This window comes from Capricornis sumatraensis, chromosome 2, assembly GCF_032405125.1.
Source record: "Capricornis sumatraensis isolate serow.1 chromosome 2, serow.2, whole genome shotgun sequence".
Classification (NCBI taxonomy): Eukaryota; Metazoa; Chordata; class Mammalia; order Artiodactyla; family Bovidae; genus Capricornis; species Capricornis sumatraensis.
In genome coordinates, this window is record NC_091070.1 from 124,805,059 (window position 1) to 124,831,228 (window position 26,170).

Below are 26,170 nucleotides of genomic sequence, written 5' to 3' on the forward strand. Positions count from 1 at the left end.
AATTGTTGGCTTCCTGCTCGTTCCTCCAAAAATGCAGCGGCTGTTGACTCCAGTGAGGCGGGTGTTGCAAGTGAAGAGAGTGAAGCAAGAAGCTTCCCTCCTGCCTGCCCGCCTTCTCCCCGCAGCCCACCCCAGGTGAGTCTCACTGGTCAACAGGACTGCACGGGTTACTCTTTGAGAAGTGGTGAGGAACCAGTAAAAGAGAGGCATGAGGGCTCATTAGAATCCCAGTCAAAAGTTGACAAGTCTTGGGCACAGCCTTAGATAAGCAAGTTAACCTCTCAAGGTCTCAGTTACCTCATCGCTAAACAGATAGCCCAGGTCTGTTTACAGAATTCCGGGATAGCAAACCTCTGCCCCTGCTGATGTCAGCAACACCTTTTACTCCCCTAGAGGCACAAAGCAGTAGAAATCTCAGTGCCAGGGCCCACGGCATCCTCCTCCCTGGCTCTGTTTTCACCTTTCACCCAAGCCCTGCTGAGACCTTCAGGATGCTGCTTCAACTGCAGTGTTAGTAAAACCAGCTGCTGCAAGTCACTGCAGCCAGATTCAGAATGGACTGAGGAGAAGAAGGTGTTTCTCCGCTCTCTGATTTCACCAAAGGGGAACATGAGTGTAAAAGATCAGAGTTTGCCTGTGTGTGCAATGTGCTTGTGCACAGAAGCACACACACACTCCTTTCCTTGGTAAACATTCTGCCAGTTTTGCCCAAGTACTCACAGTCTCCCAGTACTGATGTAACACAGCAACCACTGGCACCCTAGGGTCCCTAAACTATCCACTGTACTTTAGGACTAGCCTTTTCTTACCTCCCATCTCTACATCGAGTTCTTTGGATAGATTTTTAATATTTATTTATTCATTTATTTGGGCTTCCCTGGTGGCTCAGAGGTTAAAGCGTCTGCCTCCAATGGGGGAAACCCGGGTTCGAGACCCGGCTTTGATCCCTGGGTCGGGAAGATCCCCTGGAGAAGGAAATGGCAACCCACTCCAGTATTCTTGCCTGGAGAATCCCATGGACAGAGGAGCTTGGTAGGCTACAGTCCACGGGGTCACAAAGAGTCAGACATGACTGAGTGACTTCACTTTCATTCATTTATTTATCGCGGCACTGGGTCTTTTTCTTGTTGACTGCACTGGGTCTTCATTGCTGGCCGTGGGCTTTCTCTAGCTGTGGTGAGCGGAGTCTACTCTCCAGTTTCGGTGAGTGGGCTTTTCATTGTGGAGGCTTCTCTTCTGGTGGAGCACGGGCTGTACGTGCACAGGCTTCAGTAGTTGCAGCACATAAGCTCAATAGTCGTGGCACACGGGCTTATTTGCTACATGGCATGTGGAATCCTCCTGGACCACATGTGTCCCCTGAATTGGGAGGCAGATTCTTAACCACTGGACCACAAGGGGTGTTCCCGCATGTGCGTGCTAAGTAGCTTCAGTCATGTCTGGCTGTTCATGACCCTATGAACTAAAGCACACCAGGCTCCTCTGTCCATGGGATTCTCCAGGCAAGAAAACTGCAGTAGGTTGCCAAGCCCTCCTCCAGGGGATCTTCCCAACTCAGGGATTGAACCCATGTCTCTTACATCTCTTGCATTGGCAGGTGGGCTCTATACCACTAGTTCCACATGGGAAGCCCTCCCTGAATGTTTAGAAAAACACCTTTGGTCCAGGGTCTTCCCTCGCTGGGTACCAAGGGAACCTGGTGTGTGGATGTGTTGGGTAGGAGGTGACACTCCCTAGCCTTTTTATTTTTTTCCTGACTCCCTAACCTTCCTCCATGCTCTCCTCCACCCCCTGCATACAGGCCAAATGTCCCAGAATTTAACCTGGTTTTGCATTTGTGAGGAAGGGATTGACGTATATTTGCTTGTTTCCATAAGCAATCATTGGCTGCCCGCCAGGAGACAGACCTCAGACCTCACCAGCCTGCCCCACTTCTGACGTCCTGGGTTCAAACTCTTGGAATCAGGGTTCACATTTCCTTTTCAGTGTACGCACAGTTCACCCCATTTTCCATGGCCTGATGGGTATTGAGAGTGCTCCTTATGACTCTCCTTTTCTCTGTGTGTCTGTTCCCTCTAACCCAACCTGCATCGGCTCTAAATCTACCAGAAGGACTGCTCCCACCCCGTGTGCTTCACCACCTTTTAAATTAAGGGAGAACTGTGCCCTCCGCTTCACGGCTCCCCACCTGCTTTTCTCATGTGTTATCCGCCTGCTCCCCTTCGCTCTCTGCTCCAGGCATCCTCACGTGTTCAATCACCACCTGCTGCGGCACTGCCTCTGTAGACCCTCTGCCAATTTTTCATCCGCAGAAACTCGATTCACGCATCAAGGTTGACTTCAAATCTAGTCCGTTCCTTGAAACCGTTCCTGATACTCCCACACACAGATCTCTGCTACCTTTGAACTCCTGTGGGTTTTTTGGTGACCTTTAGCACATTCTGACTCTCAGTTGGGTTACATAGTATGTCTGTACTTATCTCATTCCTCCCACTGGTTCAGGAGGCTCCCAAGAACCTTGATCTCCTTTCTTCGCCCATTCCCTCCACCCCTACAGCCCTCCATGGCACAGTGCCCAGCATGTAATAACTAATTTTGAAACACAAAAGAGGAGAGAGGGAATAAAGAAATATAAGTCTGATGCATGTTCTTGAACTAAGCAACACCAGAACAAAAACAGTTTTAAACTAAACAAAGCTATTATTTGCTTTTTAATTAATTTATTTTTTAAAAAGTTTTTATTGGAGTATAGTTGTTATGCTGTGTTAGTTTTGTCTGATGCATGTTCTTGAACCAAGCAACACCAGAACAAAAACAGTTTTAAACTAAACAAAGCTATTATTTGCTTTTTAATTAATTTATTTTTAAAAAAGTTTTTATTGGAGTATAGTTGTTATGCTGTGTTAGTTTTGTCTGATGCATGTTCTTGAACCAAGCAACACCAGAACAAAAACAGTTTTAAACTAAACAAAGCTATTATTTGCTTTTTAATTAATTTATTTTTTAAAAAGTTTTTATTGGAGTATAGTTGTTATGCTGTGTTAGTTTTTGCTGTACAACAAAGTGAATTGGCTATACCTATACATGTATACTCTCTTTTTTGTATTTCCTTCCCATTTAGGTCACCACAGAGTACTGAGCAGAGTTTCCCATGGTATACAGTAGGCTCTCGTTAGTTATCTATTTTACACATAGTTTCAATGGTGTCAGTCCCAATCTCCCAACTCATCCCATGCCTCCTTTCCTCCTTGGTATCCTTGGTTTGTTCTCTATGTTTCTGTCTTTATAGTATTCTTTTTTATTGGAGTATAATTGCTTTACAATGTTGAGTAAGTTTCTGCTGTATAATGAAGTGAATCAGCTGTATGTATACATATATACCTTCCCTCCCTCTTGAGCCTCTTTCTCACCCCGCTCCATCCCACCCCTCTAGGTCATCACCGAGTACAGAGCTGAGCTCCCTGTGCTAAACAGCACATTTCCCACTAGCTAGCTATTGTACACTTGGTAGTGTATGTGTCAATCCTAATCTCCTAGTTCATCTCAGCCTTCCCTCCCACGACCCTCCGCTGTGTCCACAAGCTCGTTCTCTATAAATATTCAGTTCAGTTCAGTTCAATTCAGGTCAGTCGCTCAGTCATGTCCGACTCTTTGCGACCCCCTGAACTGCAGCAGACCAGGCCTCCCTGTCCATCAACAACTCCCAGAGTCTACTCATGTCCATTGAGTTGGTGATGCCATCCAACCATCTCATTCTCTGTCATCCCCTTCTCCTCCTGTCCTCAATCTTTCCCAGCATCAGGGTCTCTACTCAGCAACTAAAAGGAATGAAATAAGGTCATTTGCAGAGATGTGGATGGACCTATAGTCTGTTATACAAAGTGAATTAAATCAGAAAGAGAACACCAAATATTGTATATTAATGCATATATATATGTATTATCATTTAGAGAAAGTATATGATTAGATGGACACTCTTAACTCCTGTATTCTTATGTTTCTGGAAATGTCTATATCTTTTCTTCAAGGCTCTGGAATCCATTTCCAAGTAATTATCTCCTACAAAGACAGTTACAAAAGTTACCAAGAGACCTATTCTTGGAACCTTTCCTTGATGCTTGAGATTTCTCACTGGGGAGAGAAATGGAGTGAGCTTAGAGAAGACAGAAAGAGAATGAGGATGAGGGAAAATCCAGTCAAGCACAGAACTGAGATCTGGCTAGCTATTAGTTCTGAGTACTGGGAGCCCCTCCACAAACATTTGAGAGTATAGACTCCACTTATTTGAGTGGCACCAAATAAATAGGGCTTAGAACAAAACTTCGATCCTCCCTTGTCCGATAAGAATAAGCATTTATCACTTAGACTCACTATCTTATGATCACATGATCCACTTTTTGCCTCCCAGCAGTCCTTCAAAATGACCTCTGTTATAGAAAAACTGGTGTTAAGAGAAGCCCTGAAAAAAAAAAAAGAGAGAGAGAGAGAAGCCCTGAGTCCTAAGGATGATGGATGGATACATTCCATCTGAACTACAATTTCTGTGGCATAGAGCTAAACTGATAAGCCTGCAGAGCCATCTTATCACTTCCACCATCAGGAATTCTGTAGCCAGCTGCAAGTCAAAGGAATCTGGCGGCACTCAGGACTGAAAGGACAGAATATTTCTTAAAAAAAAAAAAAAGATTTATGCATTTGTTGGCGGCACTGGGTCTTCATTGCTCTCAGGCTTTCTTTAGTTGTGGTGAGCGGGGTCTATTCTTCACTGTGGTGAGCAAGGTTGATTGCAGTGACTTCTCTTGTTGCGCAGCACAAGCTCTAGGGCACTGGAGCTTCAGTAGTTGCAGCCTGCGGGCTCAGTAATTTCCATTCCTGGGCTCTAGAGCACAGGCTCAGTAGCTGTAGTGCACTGGCTTAGTTGCTGGGCAGCAGGAAGGATACTCTCGGAGCAAGGACCGAACCCGTGTTCCCTGCATTGGCAGGTGGATTCTTATCCACTGAGCCACAGGGAAGCCCCAAGGCAGAATATTTCTAATACATGAGAAACTAAGAAGTTACCCTGGATAGAACGCTTCACCAATGTTTGCCTTCCTTTCAACATCTGGAAAATCAAGAGTATTTCTAAAGTAACCAGGTTTCAGGTACTTTTATATGGGACAAAGGGAAGATGTACTTGGTGAGTTCTTCACTGCTAGCTAGAAAGAGAAATTCCAGATCTCCAGGGGGATTAGGTATCTGAGGTGGTGGGTCCAGGAAAGAAAATTTATCTCTTCCCTCTTTACTGACCTTTTCTCCACTTTTTCTCTGCTTCCATTTAGAATTGCCCTTGGAACTTCCTTGGAGGTTCAGTGGTTAAGACTCTGCCTTCCAAGGCAGAGGGCCTGAGTTGATTCCTGGTCAGGCGCTAAGGTCCCACATGCCACAGGGTACAGCCAAAAATTAAAAAGAAAAAATAGAATTTCCCTCTCAGCCTTCTATATTCCCACAGCCTTTGCTTGTTCCACATGTATTTAGCCATAAAAACACCAAAGGGACAATTACCAAGGATAAAAGGGTAAATTAAACAGAAAAATATAGCAATTCTAAATTTGTATTCATCTGATAAAAATGGAATAACAATGCAAAATAAAGCACATTATATGTTGTAACAGAAAAGAGACTGAGAAATTGAATTTCTCAGCTTCATATTGGTTTGGGTTATGAGAACTTCAAATTCCACTTTAATTCTCTGTAAGTGAATTTTAATTTTATGCACACTAATTAAAGATTTGTTATTTAATATTAGTTTGGAAATATCCAATTACAAAGTACATTTGAACTTCATGGGCTTTCAATTCTAAAAGGAAGTGTTTGGGGATCCCTTCTTAGTAATTAATAATTTTATTGAGTTTGGAGTCAGATCAAATATGGCCATAATCCAGAATCCTCCGCAAACCTAGCAAAATCTTATGTATTCTTTTCAATTATAATTAAACTGACTTGTTTAATAAGCTAAAAGGAAAAATTGAAGTCGAGGCAGGTCATGAAGATTTAACATTAAAAAAAATTTTAATGGATTCAATATAAATGCTTGTATACAATAAAAAATACTAAATTCTGAAAAAATAGAACAATCCTAAATTTGTATCAATATCTTCAAAATATATTTTTTAAAATGAATGAAATGATTGCTATATTGTCTTTTAAGGAAACTAGCTAGAGACCATTCATGGAATTTTGATTGTTTTCTCTGTTACAGTTTTTCTACAGTTCCGGCTGTCCCCTTGGCCAAAACAGATACTTGGCCAAAGGATGTGGGTATTCTTGCCATGGAGGTCTACTTTCCAGCCCAATATGTGGACCAAACAGAGCTGGAGAAGTTCAACAAGGTGGAGGCAGGGAGGTACACCGTGGGCTTGGGCCAGACCCAGATGGGCTTCTGCTCAGTCCAGGAGGACGTCAACTCCCTGTGCCTGACGGTGGTGCAACAGCTGATGGAGCGCACACAGCTCCCCTGGGACTCTGTGGGCCGCCTGGAAGTGGGCACTGAGACCATCATCGATAAGTCCAAGGCTGTCAAAACAGTGCTCATGGAGCTCTTCCAGGATTCAGGCAACACTGACATTGAGGGCATAGATACCACCAATGCCTGCTACGGTGGCACTGCCTCCCTCTTCAATGCTGCCAACTGGATGGAATCCAGCTCCTGGGATGGTATGTGCTGCCAGAGGCCTTATGTAAGAAGGGAGCTGGGGTAGATGCTGAAGCCTCAGTTTTGCTTCTCCGTTCCCCGGGTAGGTTCATCCACCAAAGAAAGGACACATTACACACACAGCTGTTGTGATCATCCAACGACCACAGTGACAGCAACCCCTCAGACTTGGATGGTTTCATACAGTTATTCAGGGAGCATGTCCACACAGCTTCTTACTGAGTCCTCATCACACACTACAAAGTGGATGTCATACCTGTTTTATGGATTAAAAAAAAGGAAAATCTAATAATTTGCATGTCATGTGTGGCGGGAGCAAGAAACCAAACCAAATTCAGTGTATTTCCCACTCAGTGTTCCTGTTTCTCTAAGATTTCTCTTAAGTCTCTAAGGGACAAAGAGATTGGTGATGCTGAAAGATTTAAACAAGTATAGGTGTTAAGGAGAAAGCACCCAGGATAGACCATGACACAGGGTATTTCTACCCTCTCTCCCTCGCATGGTTCCTAGGAGAATTAGAAACCTAGCTTTATCAATAACTAATGACGAGTCCCTTAACCTCTGTGAGACTTGGAGTTTTTATTTGCCTATCTGCTTTCTGGGGCTGATACGATTAAACATGGTATTAATGGAGATGTGAAAAAACAGTTGCTGGACAGACAAGGCCCTCCATTTACTAAGTTGGAAAGTAGAACTTAAAACTTTAGAAACCATAATAAGCATTAATTTAAAAATTAATTATGAAATCTTGATGTTGGTGGGGACCTTAGATATTACCTAACCTGGTATTCCTCATAGAGGCCAAGAAGAGTTTAAGGGTTTTTCTCTGTTTGTGCAGCAAGGCAGTACAATGCCATACACCCATTCAGTGTTTTTCCGATTGCCCTGCATGGCCTCACCATTAACAGTTCCATTGATTTGTGATGTTCCAGACTCTACATCCTCAAATCTGTCCTTATAGTGCTCTTGCTTGGTGTTTGTATCATTATTTCTCCAGCAACCTCTACTACCAACACCACCAATCTGTCAAACCAAGCATTTAGTTAGAGAGTACAAATTAAAGGGACACTCACCAGCCTTTAGTGAAGAATCAGAGTCTATATTTGGGGGCATTATCAGCTTTAAGCATGTCATTTCAAATGAATAGATTCTGCTGAATGGTTGGGTATTCCACAGGAGAGGGCTGCAAATGCATCCTTCTTTAATCTGTTATCTTGTTGGGAAAAATATTAAACAAACATTATGAAGTGAATTGTTAGTCTGTACTTTCACAAAAAGCATATTTAAGGTTGAGCCTAATGGCAACCTCCAAGACCAGACAAGGCCATTGTAGATGTGATTTCTGCTTCTGAACTGGCCGACCATCCACCTGGGACCTTTCGAAGGAAGGAGGTGGTTCTGGAGCTCACCAAGAAGTTTTGAACCACTCCAAAGAGACAGCAAGGTATGAGGGAAGGAAAGAGTGGTACTGGCTTGAACTGCCTGAGGGACCTCATTTTTCCTTCCTTTTATTGTGAAGGTAAATGAAATCTACAGTGTATATGTATATATGTGTGTGTGTGTATGTATATACAGATAGACAAAAGTGTTCAAAGTAAAGAAAAATTTTCCTTTGACACCCCATTACCAATTCCCAGAATTTAATCCTCATAGTTTCCATGGATTCTTTCAGAAATTTTCTATGTATGTACCTGTAAGCGTATACTTATCTATTCATTTTTTAACGTTGCACACATTATTCCTCATCTTTACTATGTCTTAGAGGTTAGTCTATAGATATCTCTAGATACATATAAGGTCTACCTCATTCTTTTAAAAGACATTATAAATTCTATTGATGGGTACACCAAACCATAGTCCCATATAGATGGATATTTAGATTGTTGTATATTTTTTGCAATTATTATAAAAAGTGTTAATATTTAAGACAGTAGCTTTGCATGCTCATAGCTATATGTTGTAAGAATAGATTCCTAGAAGTGGAACTGCAGGATCATTTAATTAAAAAGTTTGATAGAATGCGCCAAATTGCTCTTCAAATTGTACTAACATATTGTTGGAATGTACTTTCTAACTTCAAACTTTCTAATCTTTGTTAGCTTAATAAGTAAATTGTAGTATCATTGATTTTCCCTTGTTATAAGAGAATTTTGATATTTTTATGATGTTTATTGGCCATTTTCCTATTATATACCTTTCCAATGAGACATTTAGCTATGAAGGAAAATAATTTTTTGTTGGCTGTAAGTATTGTAAATACATCCTCAGTTTGTCTTTTGTATTTCTGATAGAAAGTTTTCATTTTTAGGTAATCAAATTTACTGATCTCTTCCTTAATGGCTTATATTAATAAATACTCTTTTATAGTTTCCAAATTTTATATAACATATAAATTTTGCTTACATAGATTATGTTTACTTGTTATATATTTATCTTATACTTTTATATATTATTTTTATATTCATATATATAAAATTGGGGAGAAAAAATACTGTTTTGTTGGCATGGTTAAACAGTCTTAACAGAAAATTGTTAGGTTTCAGTGAATTTGGGTTGGGATTCTGACTAAATCCTTATCCCATCATCTGTTAGCTGTGTGACTTTAGGCAAGTGACTTCAGTTCTCTGGTCCCCAATTCCTTTGTCTATAAAGAGGAGATAACTGTTTCTGACAGGTTAGGTAGAATACTAAAAGTACTGCCGTGTCTTTTCCACATACCCACATTTAGGAGCAAGCTGTACTAGATGAAGAAGGAACAAATAATATTCAAGACAACAGTGATTTATTGAATAATCATCTGCCTATTAGAGAAGTAATTTCATAGATCATCTACATCAAATGTGGTTACTGAACATTAATTCTTCTCACAAAGAAAGTGGTACTAGATTTTTCAAAGCGGCTTGTTTGGGATCCAGTCAGAACTGAGTTTGAGTACAAAATTCCATATTCACTAAATGGGTGACCTTAGACAAATTACCTGAATTCTCTGGAAGGCAATGTCGTCCTCTACAAATGTGGACATTACCTGACTCAATGGATTGTTTAAAGGATTGTTTGAGGATAACTGGTGTCTAGGATTTCAAACATTAGTTTCCTTCCCATCCTTTGGCCGTCTGTGATTTGGAAAGAATTTCCACTATAGCACTACAAAGAGTACAAACCTAAATTATTTTCAAAAGTGCTGATTTATGAATTTTTTGTTGAATAAATGAGGAATTTTTACAGCCTGAGTCAGAGAACACTGAGTTTTGACGTTGCATTTCCGATGCAATGTCATTTACACTTCACTAGAGTGTAACTTTCACGGGGGCAGGAATTTTTATTTTGGTTCAGTTATCTATTGCCAGGACCTAAAATTGTGCCTGGCATAGAGGAGGCTTTCACTCTACTGGAGATTTGGCAGTAGTAATAATTATTTCTTTTCTTTTTACAGGTCGCTACGCACTGGTGGTCTGTGGGGACATCGCCGTCTATCCCAGTGGTAACGCTCGCCCCACAGGCGGGGCTGGAGCTGTGGCAATGCTGGTTGGGCCCAAGGCCCCTCTGGTCCTCGAGAGAGGTTTGTAGTACACTGTGCAGTAAACACGGTACCAGGGGACTGCATGGCATGGCCAAATGCTTAGCTCTTAGCTCTTAATTCCCAACTGGAACATTCAGGGCTGAAGTATGGACTTGAGGATGAAAGTGCTTGCCTTCAAAAGACTACACTGGGGAGCAGAGGGCAGGGAGAAAGGGAAGAGAAGGATCAGCAAGGTGGCTTCATCTATACCATCACACATCAGGATAATGGTGTTTGAATCAAATGGCATTTGTGCTGCTGACAAGGACCCTTTGGGAGGTAAAGTGACCATTGAAAATGAAAGAAAATAATTGGATATAAAGTAAGAGCTTTCCTTTGAGACTTTTGGAGTCTGTTCCAGATTTCTTTAAGCCCATATAGGTGTGGAAATAGAAATATACATCTCACTTATAAAAAGGCATTCATCTAATTAACTCCCTTTGAACACCTGAGGGATAATCAGTGGGCCCTGGGCTTGGGCATGAACATAAAGACAAGGGTGCTGCTTGTACATGGATTTCCCACCCTCTCTGCTCAATATGGGCTGCACTGTGCAGTTTCTGAATCCCTCTGTGTGCCTCACCAGGGCTTAGAGGAACCCACATGGAGAACGTGTACGACTTCTACAAACCAGATGTGACTTCAGAGTACCCACTGGTGGATGGGAAGCTCTCCATCCAGTGCTACTTACGGGCCCTGGACAAATGTTACGCATTTTACCGTCAAAAGATCGAGAAACAGTGGAAGCAAGGTATGGGGCTCAGAGGGCCCAAGTCACGGACTCTGCTTACATGAGGCTGAGAGTGTGTCCCAAACTCTTAACACAAGGACTCTTTTCTCCTCTGCAAATGATCTCAAGAGAATTATTTCACATCTTCTTCTTACATGCTTTCCCGGGTCTAGGCTGAAGTCCCTTTGGAAGTCATCCAAAGTCAAGTATGAAATTGCCTTTAACTTGAACTGAGTGAAAGAAAGTAAACAACCCTAAGCCACAGCTGAAGCCTGTAGGTGTCAGCCACCTGGGGAGGTAGTGTGTGAGTCAGAATGACCATGTCTTGTGGGTGCTAGGATTCATTTCTGTTGAAGTCAGGGGTGATTTGACTCAGTTTATAGTTTGCCACTTTTTAAAGTCTGATTGATGTTGAAAATTCTTACCTATATTTTCAATATACTTAAGTGTTATCAGTAATTTTCTTTCTCTGCATGGTAGCTTTGCAAGTTAATTTTATTTTCACCTTTAGTTTCTGAAGTTTTCTGCTAAAAAATATGTGCCGATTTCATAATCAGATAAGAAACAAATCTTATTTTAAAAATACAGAGAAACTTACTTACCTTAAAAAAATAAAAATAAAAAGTGTTCTTATCTGTTTGGCTGTATCTAGCTGGATGTCTGAAAAATGCAGGTTTCAGCGTGGGAAAAGGCATGTGCTGTAGTGTCAGAGCACAGATGCTCTAGGGGTGGCCTAAAGCATCTTGGCCCTTTCCACTGCGCTGGGTGGGATGCAGTTTGCCCCCATGAGAAAGGAGCCAACTTAGACCTCTCAGCCTCTGCCCACCCACTGTAAAATTGCTACTGGCCAATTGGTAGCTCAGATGGTAAAGAGTCCACCTGCAATGCAGGAGACTTAACCCGTGGGTCAGGAAGATTCCTTGGAAAAGGAAATGGCAACCCACTCCAGTATTCTGGCCTGGGAAATCCCATGGACAGAGGAGCCTGGCGGGCTACAGTCCATGGGGTCCCAAAGTGTTGGGCACCATTTAGCAATTAAACCACAACAATTGCTCTGGCACCCTCTGAACTCATGACATTTTAATTGTACCCCTCATTCTCACATGGAATTTGATCAACCCTGCTTTGAATCTCAGCACCAAACTGTAAACTTCCTAAGGGCAGAGGGTGCATTGGTCTTCTCTTTGGAGTGAAAGAGGGTCTGGAGTGTAGAGTCAGAGACGCTGGAACCTAAAGCCAAAATCAGCTGTTTTCAAGCTGAGTGACCTCGGACATGTAACTTAGCTTCGTATTTTGGAGACCCTGTTTTCTCCTCTGGAAAATAGAGAAAATAATACGATATGAGGTTGATTTGAGGAATTATCTGTCACAGAAGTTGGCAATGGCAGAAAGGAAGAAAACATTTATTTCTTTTCCTTTTTTCTGAGTAGTGTGCATGCAAAGTCACTTCAGTCCTGTCTGAATCTTTGCAACCCTATGGACTGTAGCCTGCCAGGCTCCTCTGTCCATGGGGATTCTCCAGGCAAGAATACTGGAGGGGGTTGCTGTGCCCTCCTCCAGGGGATCTTCCCGACCCAGGGATTGAACCCACATCTCTTACCTCTCCATGTTAGCAGTCAGGTTCTTTAGCGCTAGCACCACCTGGGAAAGTGCTTAGTAAAATGCTTGTAAAATGAACAAACTGTGTGTTTACTGTAGGTAGGAGTTCATTCTCTGGGAGTCCTTAGAACACACTGTATCCTTGCTTTCATACTTCTTCTTCCAGCTGGCATCGATCGGCCTTTCACTCTCGATGATGTGCAGTATATGATTTTTCACACGCCTTTCTGCAAGTTAGTCCAGAAATCCCTGGCCCGCCTGATGTTCAATGACTTCCTGTTGGCCAGTGGTGACACACAGACTGGCATCTACAAGGGGTTGGAGGCCTTCAGGTGAGTCCTGTTCAGGAGGAGCCTTAGAGGCTCATGAGGGGTGAGAATGAAGGGGCTTCCTCATGCCTTGAATCTGGATGACTTGCCACTCCTGTGAGGTAAAAACAACAATCCTCTAACATAGTAGAAATGACATCAAGTCCTCGTGTGGGTTACTGGGTTATTGTCTACGTAAGGACCTCACCTTGTGTCTCAGGGAGCAGAGGGACCCTGCTGGCACCTGTCAATCAGGTGACTTTAAGAAGTTTCAGAGAATAAGAAAAAGGGAAAGGGAGTGTGCCAAAATCATTCGGGCAATAAACATGTTATGGATATCAACTGTGTGCCAGGCATCATATGAAACTCTAGGGACATAAAAGTGGGTGTGACTTCATGTTCCCCACCTAAAGGATCTCACAGTCTGTACAGAAACACCTAGAGACAAATAATCACACTGGAGGATAGCAACTTGGGGAAGGTCTGGTCTTTCTCACTTGCCATTGCCTTAAAGAATGTCTAACTTGTTGCCTCCTCCCCCTTATCTATGAAAAAGGGATAGTCCAGCATACTCCCCCTCCTTGGATTTCAATAAAGCAGGGAGAATGCTGTTTATTGATGCAATACTCCAAGGCATTTAGAAATAAAGAAACTTCAACACAAAGAGATCTCACTGGGAAGGGAATCTTTCCCTTTCTTCTTGGTATCTTCTCATTTCAAGTTTTAGAGTATTCTACCAACATCTGTCCCCATTTCTAACTACTACTGCTAACCCTGCTACTAACCAACCAAAACAGCAAAGTTAGTACAAACACTACTTCTAAGACTTGCCCCATGGAAAAAATTTTAACATATACCAAAAATAATAGGCTAATATTTTTAATATATGAAAGTTTCATCAGTAATAAGATAAACCCACTAAATAGAAGATATGGACAAGAAATTTCCTCAGGGAAGAAATGCACGTATGCATACTTTTAAATGTGCATGCCCATTAGTAATGCATATAAACAATGTTTTCTTTATGTGTGTTCATAGTCACTCAGTGTGTCTGACTCTTTGCAACCCCATGGACTGTACCCCCCAGGCACCTCTGTCTCTGGGGATTCTCCAGCCAAGAATACTGGGGTGGGTTGCCATTTCCTTCTCCAGGGGATCTTTCCAACCCAGGGATTGAACCTGAGTCTCCTGCATTTCAGGCAGATTCTTTACCAACTGAGCTAGGACGGAAGCCCTATGTTTTCTTTACATAGCCTTTAAAAAATTTGAATATCCAGACTTAAGGCTATGAGAAAATGAGCAATAGTGGACGGATTTGGGGGAGTAATAGGGAAACACAAATCAAAAGCCTTAAAGATGTTTATAACTTTGGCTCAGTAATTTCACCTTTTTAAAAGAACATGTAGTTATTTCTCAAAAAAAAAAAAAAAAAAAAAAACACCTACCACATGACCCAGCAATTTCACTCCTGGGTATATATTGGAAAAAAAATTTTTTTGAAAAGATACCTGCACTCTGATGTTCAGATCAGTATTATTGACAATTGCCAAGATGTGGAAGCAACCTGTGTCCATCAATAGATGAACGATTGAAGAAGATGTGGTTTAGATATACAGTGGATTACTACTCCATTAGCTAGATATCAGGCTTTCCTGGTGGTCCAGCAGTAAAGAATCTGCCTGAAATGAAGGAGACACCAGAGACGCAGGTTCCATCCCTCGGTCAGGAAGATCCCCTGGAGGAGGGCATGGCAACCCAGTCCAGTGTTCTTGCCTGGAGAATCCCCATGGACAGAGGAGCCTGGCGGGCGACAGTCCATGGGATCACAAAGAGTCGGACACGACTGAGTGCCTGAGCACAGACAGATATCAGTGGTACACTCCAATAGATATACAGTGGTATAAAATAGGCTACAAGGAAGTATTGTACAACATGGGGAATATAGCCAACATTTTGTAATAACTGTATATGGACAATAACTTTTAAAAATTGTATAAAAAAGGTTTTAATGGAAAAAATGTTTGTTTCATGAAAAAAAAATAGCATGTAGCTATTCACGGCTTCAGCTAATGAGGATAGAAATGGGGAGTTTGGTTAAAGAGGGGTACATCCTATCATGGTCTATTTTGCAGTCTTTAAAAATAAGGCTAAAGGAGATGATTTCATGTTATAGAGAAAATTAGTTAAGAAAGCATGCTAAACAGAATGTATAGCATGGTTTTATTTTTCAATAGACTGTAAAAGTTGGAATGGATTCCATAAGAAAACTATGACTGATGCTCTCTCTCTGAGCGGCAAGACTGTCAGCGACACTTCTCTGTATTTTCTGTATTTCCGAATATTCTGTAATAAAAACATGTGTTCCAAAGTCTTCTCTCCAGTAGCTGTTATACTTTCTGCTTGCTGCCTTCCTCCTTCATGTGTCTTCTCCTATGACCTATTTCTTTGGCTGCCTCACAGGGGACTAAAGCTGGAAGACACCTACACCAATAAGGAGGTAGATAAAGCATTTCTAAAAGCCTCCCTGAACATGTTCAATAAGAAAACCAAGAACTCCCTCTACCTCTCCACGTACAACGGGAATATGTACACCTCATCCCTATATGGATGCCTGGCCTCACTTCTGGCCCAGTGAGTACTGCACCTGTCCCCACCTCCTCTTACTCTGGCCTCTGGTCTGAAGGGTCAACCAAGTTTCATTCCTTTACTCGTACAGAATTTTTTCAAAAAGGAAAGAAGGAAGGAAGGAAAATGAAAGAAATGTATTTTAAAGGTGTATGTGTAGGTAGATTGACCATCAGTATTAAACAGTGGTTCCTTGCTGGGTCAGATGATAAAGAATCTGCCTGCAATGCAGGATATCCAGGTGTGATTTTTGGGGAGGGAAGATTCCCCTGGAGAAGGGGATGTCTACTCACTCCAGTATCTTTGCCTGGAGAACTCCACAGACAGAGCAGCCTGGGAGGCTAGAGTCCTTGGGTTTGCAAAGAGTCAGACATGACTAACTTTTTCCAAACTGAAATGCATGTATCATGCCAGCAGATGTGCAAGATCTGTTTGGGTACATCAAGAAAATAGGAGAATTTTTATGCATATTTTTATCTCATCCATTTAAAATGTCTGTACTCAGTAAAGCATTGTAGTTTTCGAACCCACAATTTATGTTCAAATCTCTTTACCACTTACTAACTTTGACCTTGGAAAAATGACTATTACAGTCCTTATTTTTCCCAACTATAAAATTTGTATAATAACAATACCTACCATCTAAAATTTTGATGAATGTTAAATGTCAAAAGCAATTAAAACAGTAAAAGCTCAGCAGGTGCCCCAGTGTTAGTTTTTAAATAGATACTCAGTTTTGTAGAGTTTATAAGAAAATACTTATAGTGCATGTATATAACATAAGAAAAAATATATACATGTATGGTTGGACTTGTTCAGATTATTACTAACGAGAAGATAATTTAAAAATTTACAACTCCTGAAGCATTGCCAGTCAACATGGGAGCCCTGAGGTGAATCTAATGGTCTGACCCCCACTTGGAGGTAACTTCAGAGTTCACTGAATTCGTCTTGTCTTCATGGGTAGGGAGAAGTTCCTTTTATATCCCAGAAATTCTGTTGTGCTCACTGTGATATCTTGGGTTTTAGGTGTTCTCCTCTTGGCAAGTTTTCTTCCTTTGGGGCCTACTCCCAGGATCTTCCAAAACTTCCTCTTTGTGTAGAGTGCCCAGAGCCCGTTTCTAGTTGCAAGAGGTTGACTAGATCGGCAGTTTATTTGCAGAGCAGAATATAACGCTGATGTGTTTTTCTGGGTTTGATTCCTCTCCTTGTAGTCACTCTGCCCAAGACTTGGCTGGCTCCAGGATCGGTGCCTTCTCTTATGGCTCTGGTTTGGCAGCAAGTTTCTTTTCTTTCCGGGTGTCCCAGGATGCTTCTCCGGGTGAGTCCAGTCTTTTGTTCAGGCACTTCTGGCCAGTTCCATCTGGGAAAAGAAACCATTTTCTGCTTCACCACTACTAAAGCTCCCATCCTGACAGAATTATGCTGTGACTAAGAACAAAGGAAAGCCCTGAAGGGATTTAAGCAATGGAATAAGCTTGTCTATTTTACATATTTGAAGTACTTCCCTGGCTACTGATTAGAGACTAGATTGTTGAGGAACAAAGGTGAATATGGGGAAACCAATTAGTTTGTTTCAACAAATAGTCTAGGCAAGAGGTAGTCATGGTTTGATTACAACTGATTAAAGAGAAGTTGATGGGTTTGAGATATCCAGTAAAAATGTGCTGATTACTTTATGATGGATGTAATCAAGGGCGTATATCAAAGCACTAAATGGGATACACCTTGACGAAATGAAGGTCTGCCTTAGTTTTGCTAACGCTGTTTTTGATGATCTTGATCATTTCTTGACATTCTAAGCCATACACTGAGCACTTTTCCTTGGAGCAGCAGCTCCCACAGAGCTGACCCTATACTAGACTTGTGCTTGGTAGCAGTTATGACAACAGTGTAAGTTTACGGGTCTTGCTTTTGCTTCCCAGGCTCCCCGCTGGAGAAGCTGGTATCCAGTACATCAGACCTGCAGAAACGTCTTGCCTCCCGGAAGCGTGTGTCTCCTGAGGAGTTCACAGAAATAATGAACCAAAGAGAACAATACTACCACAAGAGTAAGAAAAAAAAGGTGGAAAGAGAGGAGGAGAAGGCAATTTTTCTCAGCTTCTATGCCAGTAGCTGAGTGGCAGGAATTCATCAGAAGTCTAGAATATAGCAAGTGAGAGTACTGATTTCTGTGATATATGATTGGGAAAAAGGGTTGTTTGGTGCAAAGGGGGACAAACTGAGTTGGGAAGCAGAAGGCAGAGTTGGGAAGAGGTAGGAGGCAGCATGTGGCTTCCCAGTACAAAATATAGATAGCCACCCAAAACAGGATACATACTGAACAATGAAGTCCCATGGAAGCCAGATGTATGGTCTTTGAAAATACTGATGGTATCTAAGCAATGGTTGAAAATGCCCAGACTTTGGAGCCAGAAATCCAAGTCTAAACTGACCTGTGACACTAGCCCTCTATTTTTGAGAAAATTATTGAACTTTTCTGAGTTGCTTCCTTTCTAAAACCATACCAACTTTGCAGGATTGCCAGAGATTAATGAATTAATTAATGAATGATGTTATCGGCAAATACTACGATTTCCTTCCAATTGCCCCCTTTCCTTATCAAATATAAAACAAAAAACTGCCCCCAAAAAGCAACAAAGGAAAAGTAAACCAAAGCTAAATTTAAGACTGGAGAAACCAAACGGTGATTTTAAAACCAGGGTAACCATATTTTTTCAAGCAAAACGTGGGACCCATGATTTGCACTGAAAAGAAGACTGAAGTTATGCAACTGAGAATGTTCCAAAAAAAACCCTAAACTTAGTAATTAGTCAGTTTTTATCTGGACCCGGGGACATGTTAGACCAAAAAAGGAAACAATTAAAAATAAGGCCTCTGAGATGAATGTTAATGGACAAACCTTTGAAATACTACAGAGAATCAGAATTGGAAAACTTAGGGCTAGGAAGGAAGTGTCTATTAGAATACAGGATGCTCTGAGGTACCCCTCAAGCTCGGTACCTTCGGTAGAAGGACATGATGAAGATTTCAATGGAGGAAGGGCCTGTTTACTGTAGGAAAGCAGCACATCTTATAATAAAATTTCTAGTCAACAAGTCTTAGGTACTAGCCACAAGGCGGCTGCTTCTGGTTCTTCTGCTCGCCCAGAGTTCTGCTGGGTGTAGACAAGGCGACCTCACCACCCCTTGCAGCACAGCCAGGAGAGCTCCACATGAAGCTCTGGATGTCCCTGTTACCATTTTCTCTTCCTCAGCCCCATAGAGCCCTTTGTGAATACTCCCTCTCTTCTTGTTCCATAGTGAATTTCTCACCACCTGGTGATAAGAACAGCCTTTTCCCAGGCACTTGGTACCTGGAGCGAGTGGATGAGCTATATCGCCGAAAGTACGCCCGGCGTCCCGTCTAAAGGTGGTGAGTGAAATTTTCGAGTGTTAGTGGCTCAAAGTTTTTCTTCTGGGCAACAGATGCAATTCTTTCTTTTTCACTTCTTTTATATTTTTATCGGGAGTGTAATTGCTTTACAATGTTGTGCTCATTTCTGCTATACAGCAAAGTGAATCAGCTCTATGTATACATATATCCCCTCCCTCTTAGACCTCCCTCCCACCCACTACCCCAATTCCACCCATCTAGGTCATCACAGAGCACCTAGCTGAGCCCCCTGTGTTATATAACAGATGGAATTCTGACAGCGTAAAAGGCCAGAGAGTTTTTTTAAAATATTCACAATCTAAATGTTGAGAGTTATGTTTTATTTGGTGGGAATTTGTAAGACCTCAAGTCGGGGAGTCAGCATCTCAAGTAACTGAGAGAGCCGCTCAGAGGAAATGAGAGGGGGTGCCAGGTTATATAGTAATGAAAGGTAGGTAGTCTGAACTTCAAAAGATTATTGCTAATTGAAGGAAACCAGATATTCCAAGTTAAGGAACTTAGCACTTTTCCGACTTTTCCAGCTTTTCAGCATATGGGAAGATGCAAGAGTATGGGCTCACTGAAATCATTCCTTTGATATACACCTCAGCTATCTAGGGCTAGATATCACAAGATTTCACAAGTTTCCTCAGGCTCACATTAGAGGGCTGCAGTCTCTGACACTGTGACATCCTTTGTTTACCCATATGAGAGGCAACATTCCACTTAGTAGCTTTCAAAATGACCAGAGGTGGGGAGTTTGCACCATGATGACCAAGTACAACTCTTGGGGCCCTTTGCCTACAAAAGGCATATGCTGGGGGAGGGGCATGTCCTTAAATCTTGAATCTGAAAAAAGAGTCAACTTGTTTATCATCTGATCTCCTCCTGATAAGGAGGTTGATAGAATTAGAAGTTTGATAGAAACAAAATTAGCATCTGTAAAGGGAAGCGGGATGTGAACCTGAAACTGTGGAACTCAGTACTCCAAAGGGGCAAGTGAGTAACAAAGGTGAATAGCATCAGAGAAGGCACACACTGTTGGAGACAGGTTCTTAAGGTAACAGGTGCTGGGGATTCTGGGAGAGCCAGCTGGAGAGAGCCTTAGGCTAAGGGGCTGTGAGCAATCCCTGCTTCGTGCGATTTGGGGAGAAAGTGGGGAGCAGTGTGAGGAGAGAAGAGTTTGATGGAGGAGGATTGAGTCAGGAAGAGAACTAAGAGAATTCTTTATTTTAAAGGAAAATCAAAGAGTGGGAATTAGAATCCTGTAGTTCACCTACCCAGGAATCTGCCTTCAGTTTATCTTCCAAACTGGTAAGATAAGCAGAATGGAAGAGCAAGAAGCAATTTCTTTTGTGCCAAATGTTTTTCTGTTTTTTAAATTTTTCCCCCTACTTAAGGATATGAAGGGGAAAGACCAAAAAGGCTTGCCAAGGTCAGGGTAGGGAGCAGGGAAAGAGAAGGAAGTCCCAAGTAAATGAGATACCCAGATGAAAAAGGGAAACTGCAGGTAAGGCATGTCCTCTGTTCACTACCAACCACTGCCAGCATTCCAGCCCCTATGGGGCAGTTGAAGTATGGCCTGAGATGTCACAGGTGAGGCAGGGTGGGCAAGGGGGCCGACAGGCCAGGCAGCAGGCTCCACAAGCAGACTCTTCAGACTTTGGCCCTAGCTGGGAGTCAACTGTTTGCTTCTCTGTTGTATGTTTGTAATATGATTCTTGAGGGCAAGTCAGTGGCAAAGAGCGAGTCTTTAACTGTATCAAGCTAGTTCAGTCAACAAAAACAGAGAGGGGAGGAAGAGAGAGAGACCTGGGAGTTTTCAAGGGAGAGTTTCCACATCAGGTTCCCTCTGTCTCCTGGTCCACAAGCTTGTGAAAGTCGCTCAGTCGTGTCTGACTCTTTGCGACCTCATGGACTATACAGTCCATGGAATTGTCCAGGCCAGAATACTGGAATGGGTAGCCTTTCCCTTTTCCAGGGGATCTTCCCAACACAGGTCTCCTGCATTGCAGGAAGATTCTTTACCAGCTGAGCCACAAGGGAAGCCCAAGAAAACTGGAGTGGGTAGCCTATCCCTTCTCCAGCCGATCTTCCCAACCCAGGGATTGAACTGGGGTCTCCTGCATTGCAGGCAGATTCTTTACCAACTGAGCTATCAGGGAAGCCCGGCCCACAAGGTGAGGCAGCATTGTATCTACGAAGAGAAAAGCTGGGGCTCATCCTCGTCTCACAGGAGCAATGAGCCTACACCATGAGATGTTAGCTGAAACAAAGATTTTATGTCAGCATGATGCTCCGTGGAGCTCTGGCTCTGCACTGCCCAGTCTGCTCTCCCTTCACAGACAGGACATGTCGCGGGGACCCTGCCCATCTCGCAACCTTGGCTCCTGGGGTGTTGGGCTCAGGGCACTCAGGTATCTAGGTTTGTTGCTAGAGGGTGTTGACTTAAAAAATAGCTACAACCTAAAAGTTGAGAGTTAACATTTTATTCAGTGGGAATTTTGGGGACTTCAAGTCAAGGAGACAGCATCTCAAGTAAACCTGAGGGAACTGCTCTGATGAGGTGAGAGAAGGAGCCAGATTATGTAGATGTGTTTTAAAACAAAGGGCAATAGCTGGAACATCAAGAGACTATTGTTAAAAGAAACCAGATACCCCAAGTGAAGGAATTTAGCACTTTTCTGTGCATTGTTGTTGTTGCTGTTCAGCAGCTCAGTAGTGTCCTACTCTTTTGCGACCCCAGGGACTGTAGGACACCAGGCATCCCTGTCCTTCACCATCTCCTGGAGCTTGCTCAAATTCATGTCCATTGTGTCGGCGATGCCATCCAACCATCTCATCCTCTGTTGTCCCCTTCTCCTCCTGCTTTCAGTCTTTCCCAGAATCAGGGTCTTTTCTAATGAGTCAGCTCTTTGCATCGGGTGGCCAAAGTATTGGAGCTTCAGCATCAGTCCTTCCAATGAATATTCAGGACTGATTTCCTTTAGGATTGACTGGTTTGATCTCCTTGCAGTCCAAGGGACTCTCAAGAGTCTTTTCCAACACCATAGTTCAAAAGCATCAATCCTTTGGTGCTCAGCCTTCTTTATGGTCCAACTCTCACATCCATACATGACTACTGGGAAAACCATAGTTTTGACGATGCTGACCTTTGTTAGCAAAGTAATGTCTCTACTTTTTAATATGCTGTCTAGGTTGGTCATAGCTTTTCTTCCACGGAGCGAGTGTCTTTTAATTTCATGGCTGCAGTCACCATCTACAGTGATTTTGGTGCCCCTAAAAATAAAGTCTCTTGTTGTTTCCATTGTTTCTCCATCTATTTCCCATGAAGTGATGGGACCAGATGCCATAATTTTCGTTTTTTGAATGTCAAGTTTTAAGCCAACTTTTTCACTCTCCTCTTTCACTTCCATCAAGAGGCTCATTAGTTCCTTTTCGCTTTCTGCCATAAGGGTGGTGTCATCTGCATATCTGAGGTTACTGATATTGTTGGAGATTACTAGTGAAATGACACAGAACAAGACACACACAAGAGACAGACGACACTCACACTCCGGCCGAAGGAACAGAACTGGGCAAAAAACTAATTGCCATTTATTATAAAAGCCCCCTAGGCAGAATTCCAGACTGCATGAATAAGTCTTTTCAGCACAGCGCAGGTGCATACATGTTATCATATAGCAAAGGGGAGTAAAATCCTAGTCTACTGCAGAGTCTGTACAAAGCCCTCTATTCCTTCTTTATCACAAGAAGGGAATGCTCCCTCATTTGCAAGGGACCATTAAACTCAAGGATGTGTCCAGACTCTTTGGCAGAATGCCTTGTTTGCAAGGACGTCCAGCCCTAGCAGAGAGGCCTGTTTGCAGGCACATCTCTGCTACCCTATTAACCCTTCAGATATTTCTCCTGGCAATCTTGATTCCAGCTTGTACTTCATCCAGCCTGGTATTTTGCATGATGTACCCAACATATAAGTTAAATAAGCAGGGTGACAATATACAGCCTTGACACACTCCTTTCCCTATTTGGAACCAGTCTGTTGTTCCATGTTCAGTTCTAACTGTGGCTTCTTGACCTGGATACAGGTTTCTCAGGAGTCAGGTAAAGTGGTCTGGTATTCCCATCTCTTTAAGAATTTCCCACAATTTGTTGTGATCCACACAGTAAAAGGCTTTAGTGTAGTCAATGAAGCAGACGTAGATGTTTTCCTGGAATTCTCATGCTTTTCTATGATCCAGTGGATGTTGGCAATTTGATCTCTGGTTCCTTTGCCTTTTCTAAATTCAGCTTCAACATCTAGAAGTTCTTGGTTCACATACTGTTGAAGCCTTGCTTGGAGAATTTTGAGCATTACTTTGCTAGTGTGTGAGATGAGGGCAATTGTGTGGTAGTTTGAACATTCTTTGGCATTGCCTTTCTTTGGGATTGGAATGAAAACTGACCTTTTCCAGTCCTGTGGCCACTGCTGAGTTTTCCAAATTTGCTGGCATAATGAGTGCTGAACTTTCACAGCATCATCTTTTAGGATTTGAAATAGCTCAACTGGAATTCCATCACCTCCACTAGCTTTGTTTGTAGTGATGCTTCCTAAGGCCCATTTGACTTCGGACTCCAGGACGTCTGGCTCTAGGTGAGTGATCACACCATTGTGGTTATCTGGGTCATTAAGATCTTTTTTGTATAGTTCTTCTGTGTATTCTTCCCACCTTTTTTTAATATCTTCTGCTTCTGTTAGGTCCATACCATTTCTGTCCTTTATCGAGCCCATCTTTGCATGAAATGTTCCCTTGGTATCTCTAATTATTTTGAAGAGATCTCTAGTCTTTCCCATTCTATTGTTTCTGTGTATGGGAATATGCAAGAGTCGGGGCTTACTGAAATCACTGCTTTCATATGCATCTCAGTTATCTGGGGCCCGTATCCTGTGTTTTCACATCCTGAGTTCCTCAGGGCTCCCTGTAGGCAGTGGCTTCCCCCGATGTCTACCAGGTATTCTTCTCCTTCTTGAGTGCCCTGGAAGGCTGGAATCGCTGATGACTGTGACATCCTTGCTTATTGATGTGGCAGGAAATACTCCATTCCTCAAGGGGCGGTGGAACACCCAAACCTGGGGATGCAGTTTAGGAGAGCCCGCCTTGGGCAAGGAGCAGACGTGGGAATGGGATTGCCCAGGGTGAGACTCGTGATTGATGTCCTTCCTTTGTTTCTTTAAACTTTACAGATTTGTGGAGAGTTTCCTGGGAAAAGTGCTACAGAACGGCTGCCCTCTTTCAACTGTATAAAGCCCCCACTCTTAGCTGGTAAATAATTGCACTGGACACAGCAGCCTTGTAAACACTGGCCCCATAGAGTGAGGGGCCATCCCGAATGGGTCCTTCTGCCTTTCCCTGCTGCAATCACTGTCATGGGCTTGCAGAGCCCTCTCTGAAGAGGTGGCGGGACAGAGGAGAGAATTAGCCTTGAATCACAGACAGAAAGTGTGGCGGGTCCCTTGTCTCCTTCCAGATTCAGATGACTCGCCTCTCGTTTGTTGTAGCTTTGTCATTATTGTCATTATCACATTTCCATGCTGTTATGTCTTTGTTTCTTAGGGTTTTCTGTGAATTTCTAAATTCCATGTTTGGTACTAAGCTAAAATAACCATTAAAAAGCAAAGAAGCAGAGAATGCCTCCTGTGTTTCTTGGAAACTAGGGCACAAGCAGTGCAGCAGCTGTCAGGATTCTGAAGCCCCACTTTCCACACGCACCCCCACAGCAGCAAGCTTGCTGAGCACTCACCTCTCACCCTGCCTCTCGCCCTTTCAATTCCATTTGCTGAGAGGTGCAGGCTGAAACACAACCTCCACTCCCAGCTTCCTTACCTAATTTAAGGACACCTTACCGGGGACTTCCTGGTACTCCAGTGGCCAAAAAACTCCATGCTCTCAATATAGGGGGCCCGGGTTCAATCCCTGGTCAGGGAACTAGATCCCACCTGCTGCAACTGAGAGTTCCCAGGCCATGCTGCCACAGAGACTGAAAATCCCTCTGCCCCTACTGAGACCCAGCACAGCCAAATAAATAAAGACACTTTACAGAGCCAGCAGACAAGAAGACAAGGGCCAGAGTTGACTTCAGGAGCTGAGGATCAAAGTCCCTTGGTCTCATGCCTTGATAGTGTTTTCTGCACAAATAAACACAGGTCAGAGGTTAATAGGTTACATTTTTGGCTCCTCCAGCCAAAAAGAAAAGAAAAAAAAGTTTCAATACCTAGTAGGAAATTTTTCCATTAGAGGATCTTTTGTCTCCCTTGAGTTGGGACACTGCTTCATCTAGAATCTTCTTGTAAAATAGCAATGGCTTAGGACTGAGGGGATGGAGCTGAGAAGGGGAATGGGAAGCATCCAGTTATTTCCTTGTAAAGAGTCTCCTCCACCACCCCAGCGAGAAAGGGGCACTGTGGAGGAGAGAAGACGGTTTCTGGGGGTGGGAGGTGGGGGTGGGGAAGGCTGGGGATGGGAAGGAAGCTGTAGGGTTCACGGGACACTGAGCACAGGGGAAAGAGTTGCTCGTCTGATGCCCCTCTGTCCCTTGGACTTCTCTGCCTGTTGTTCGTTTCACAGTAGACACCAGAAAATCCAAGATAAACCCCAACGTGAGCACTATGCCTTCATCAGCTGACTCCCTTCCCCGTCCCTCTCCAGATGCTCCCTGAACTCCTGCCCTATTACACAAGCTGCAGTTGCCACCCACAAATCCCCGTTGGCTACCAACCCCTCACCCCTGCCCCAACCTTTGCCTGCTCCTCAACAAGCTGTTTGGGGGCCCTCCATCTAGTCGGCACCCCGGGCAGGACAGTGTACACCTTTCCTAAGATCCCTGCAGTAGTGTCTGTAGCCATGGGAGAAAAGCCCATATTCCCCTGAATAGGTGATTAACAGTGTTGTGTTAGTTTCAGGGGTACAGCAAAGTGATTCAGTCATACATATACATGTATCATTTCTTTTCCAAATTCTTTTCCCATTTAGGTTATTACAGAATATTAAGCAGAGTTGCCTGTGCTATACAGTGGTTAGTCCCCTGTTGGTTATCTATTTTAAACACAGTAGTGTGTACATATCAATCCCAAGCTCCCACTCTGTCTCTCTGCCCCCAGTCCTTCCCTCTTGGTAACCATAAATTCACTCTTTAAGTCTCTGAGTTTGTTTCTTTCTGTTTTGTAAAAAAAATTCATTTGTATCTTTTTTTTTTTTCAGATTTTG

At 42.9% G+C, this 26,170-nt stretch overlaps 1 protein-coding gene across 1 annotated transcript; it reads left to right on the forward strand.

Moving 5' to 3' along the window:
- On the forward strand, positions 1 to 24,575 carry HMGCS2 (3-hydroxy-3-methylglutaryl-CoA synthase 2). The gene is made up of 10 exons (XM_068963606.1): positions 1 to 135; positions 6,239 to 6,693; positions 10,125 to 10,250; positions 10,837 to 11,001; positions 12,746 to 12,911; positions 15,348 to 15,518; positions 16,727 to 16,833; positions 17,438 to 17,563; positions 18,815 to 18,926; positions 24,151 to 24,575. Exons 1-9 carry the CDS (start codon positions 32 to 34, stop codon positions 18,919 to 18,921), a joined length of 1,527 nt encoding a protein of 508 aa, XP_068819707.1. The 5' UTR covers positions 1 to 31; the 3' UTR covers positions 18,922 to 18,926; positions 24,151 to 24,575.
- The last annotated feature ends 1,595 nt before the right edge of the window (positions 24,576 to 26,170 follow it).

Excerpts from the sequence above, each read along its gene's own strand:
- HMGCS2 (XM_068963606.1), top strand. The coding sequence starts at position 32 with ATGCAGCGGCTGTTGACTCCAGTGAGGCGGGTGTTGCAAGTGAAGAGA. Across the intron at positions 136-6,238 it reads CTCCCCGCAGCCCACCCCAG|TTTTTCTACAGTTCCGGCTG; the intron begins GTGAGTCTCACT and ends TCTCTGTTACAG. Across the intron at positions 16,834-17,437 it reads GTCCCAGGATGCTTCTCCGG|GCTCCCCGCTGGAGAAGCTG; the intron begins GTGAGTCCAGTC and ends TTTGCTTCCCAG.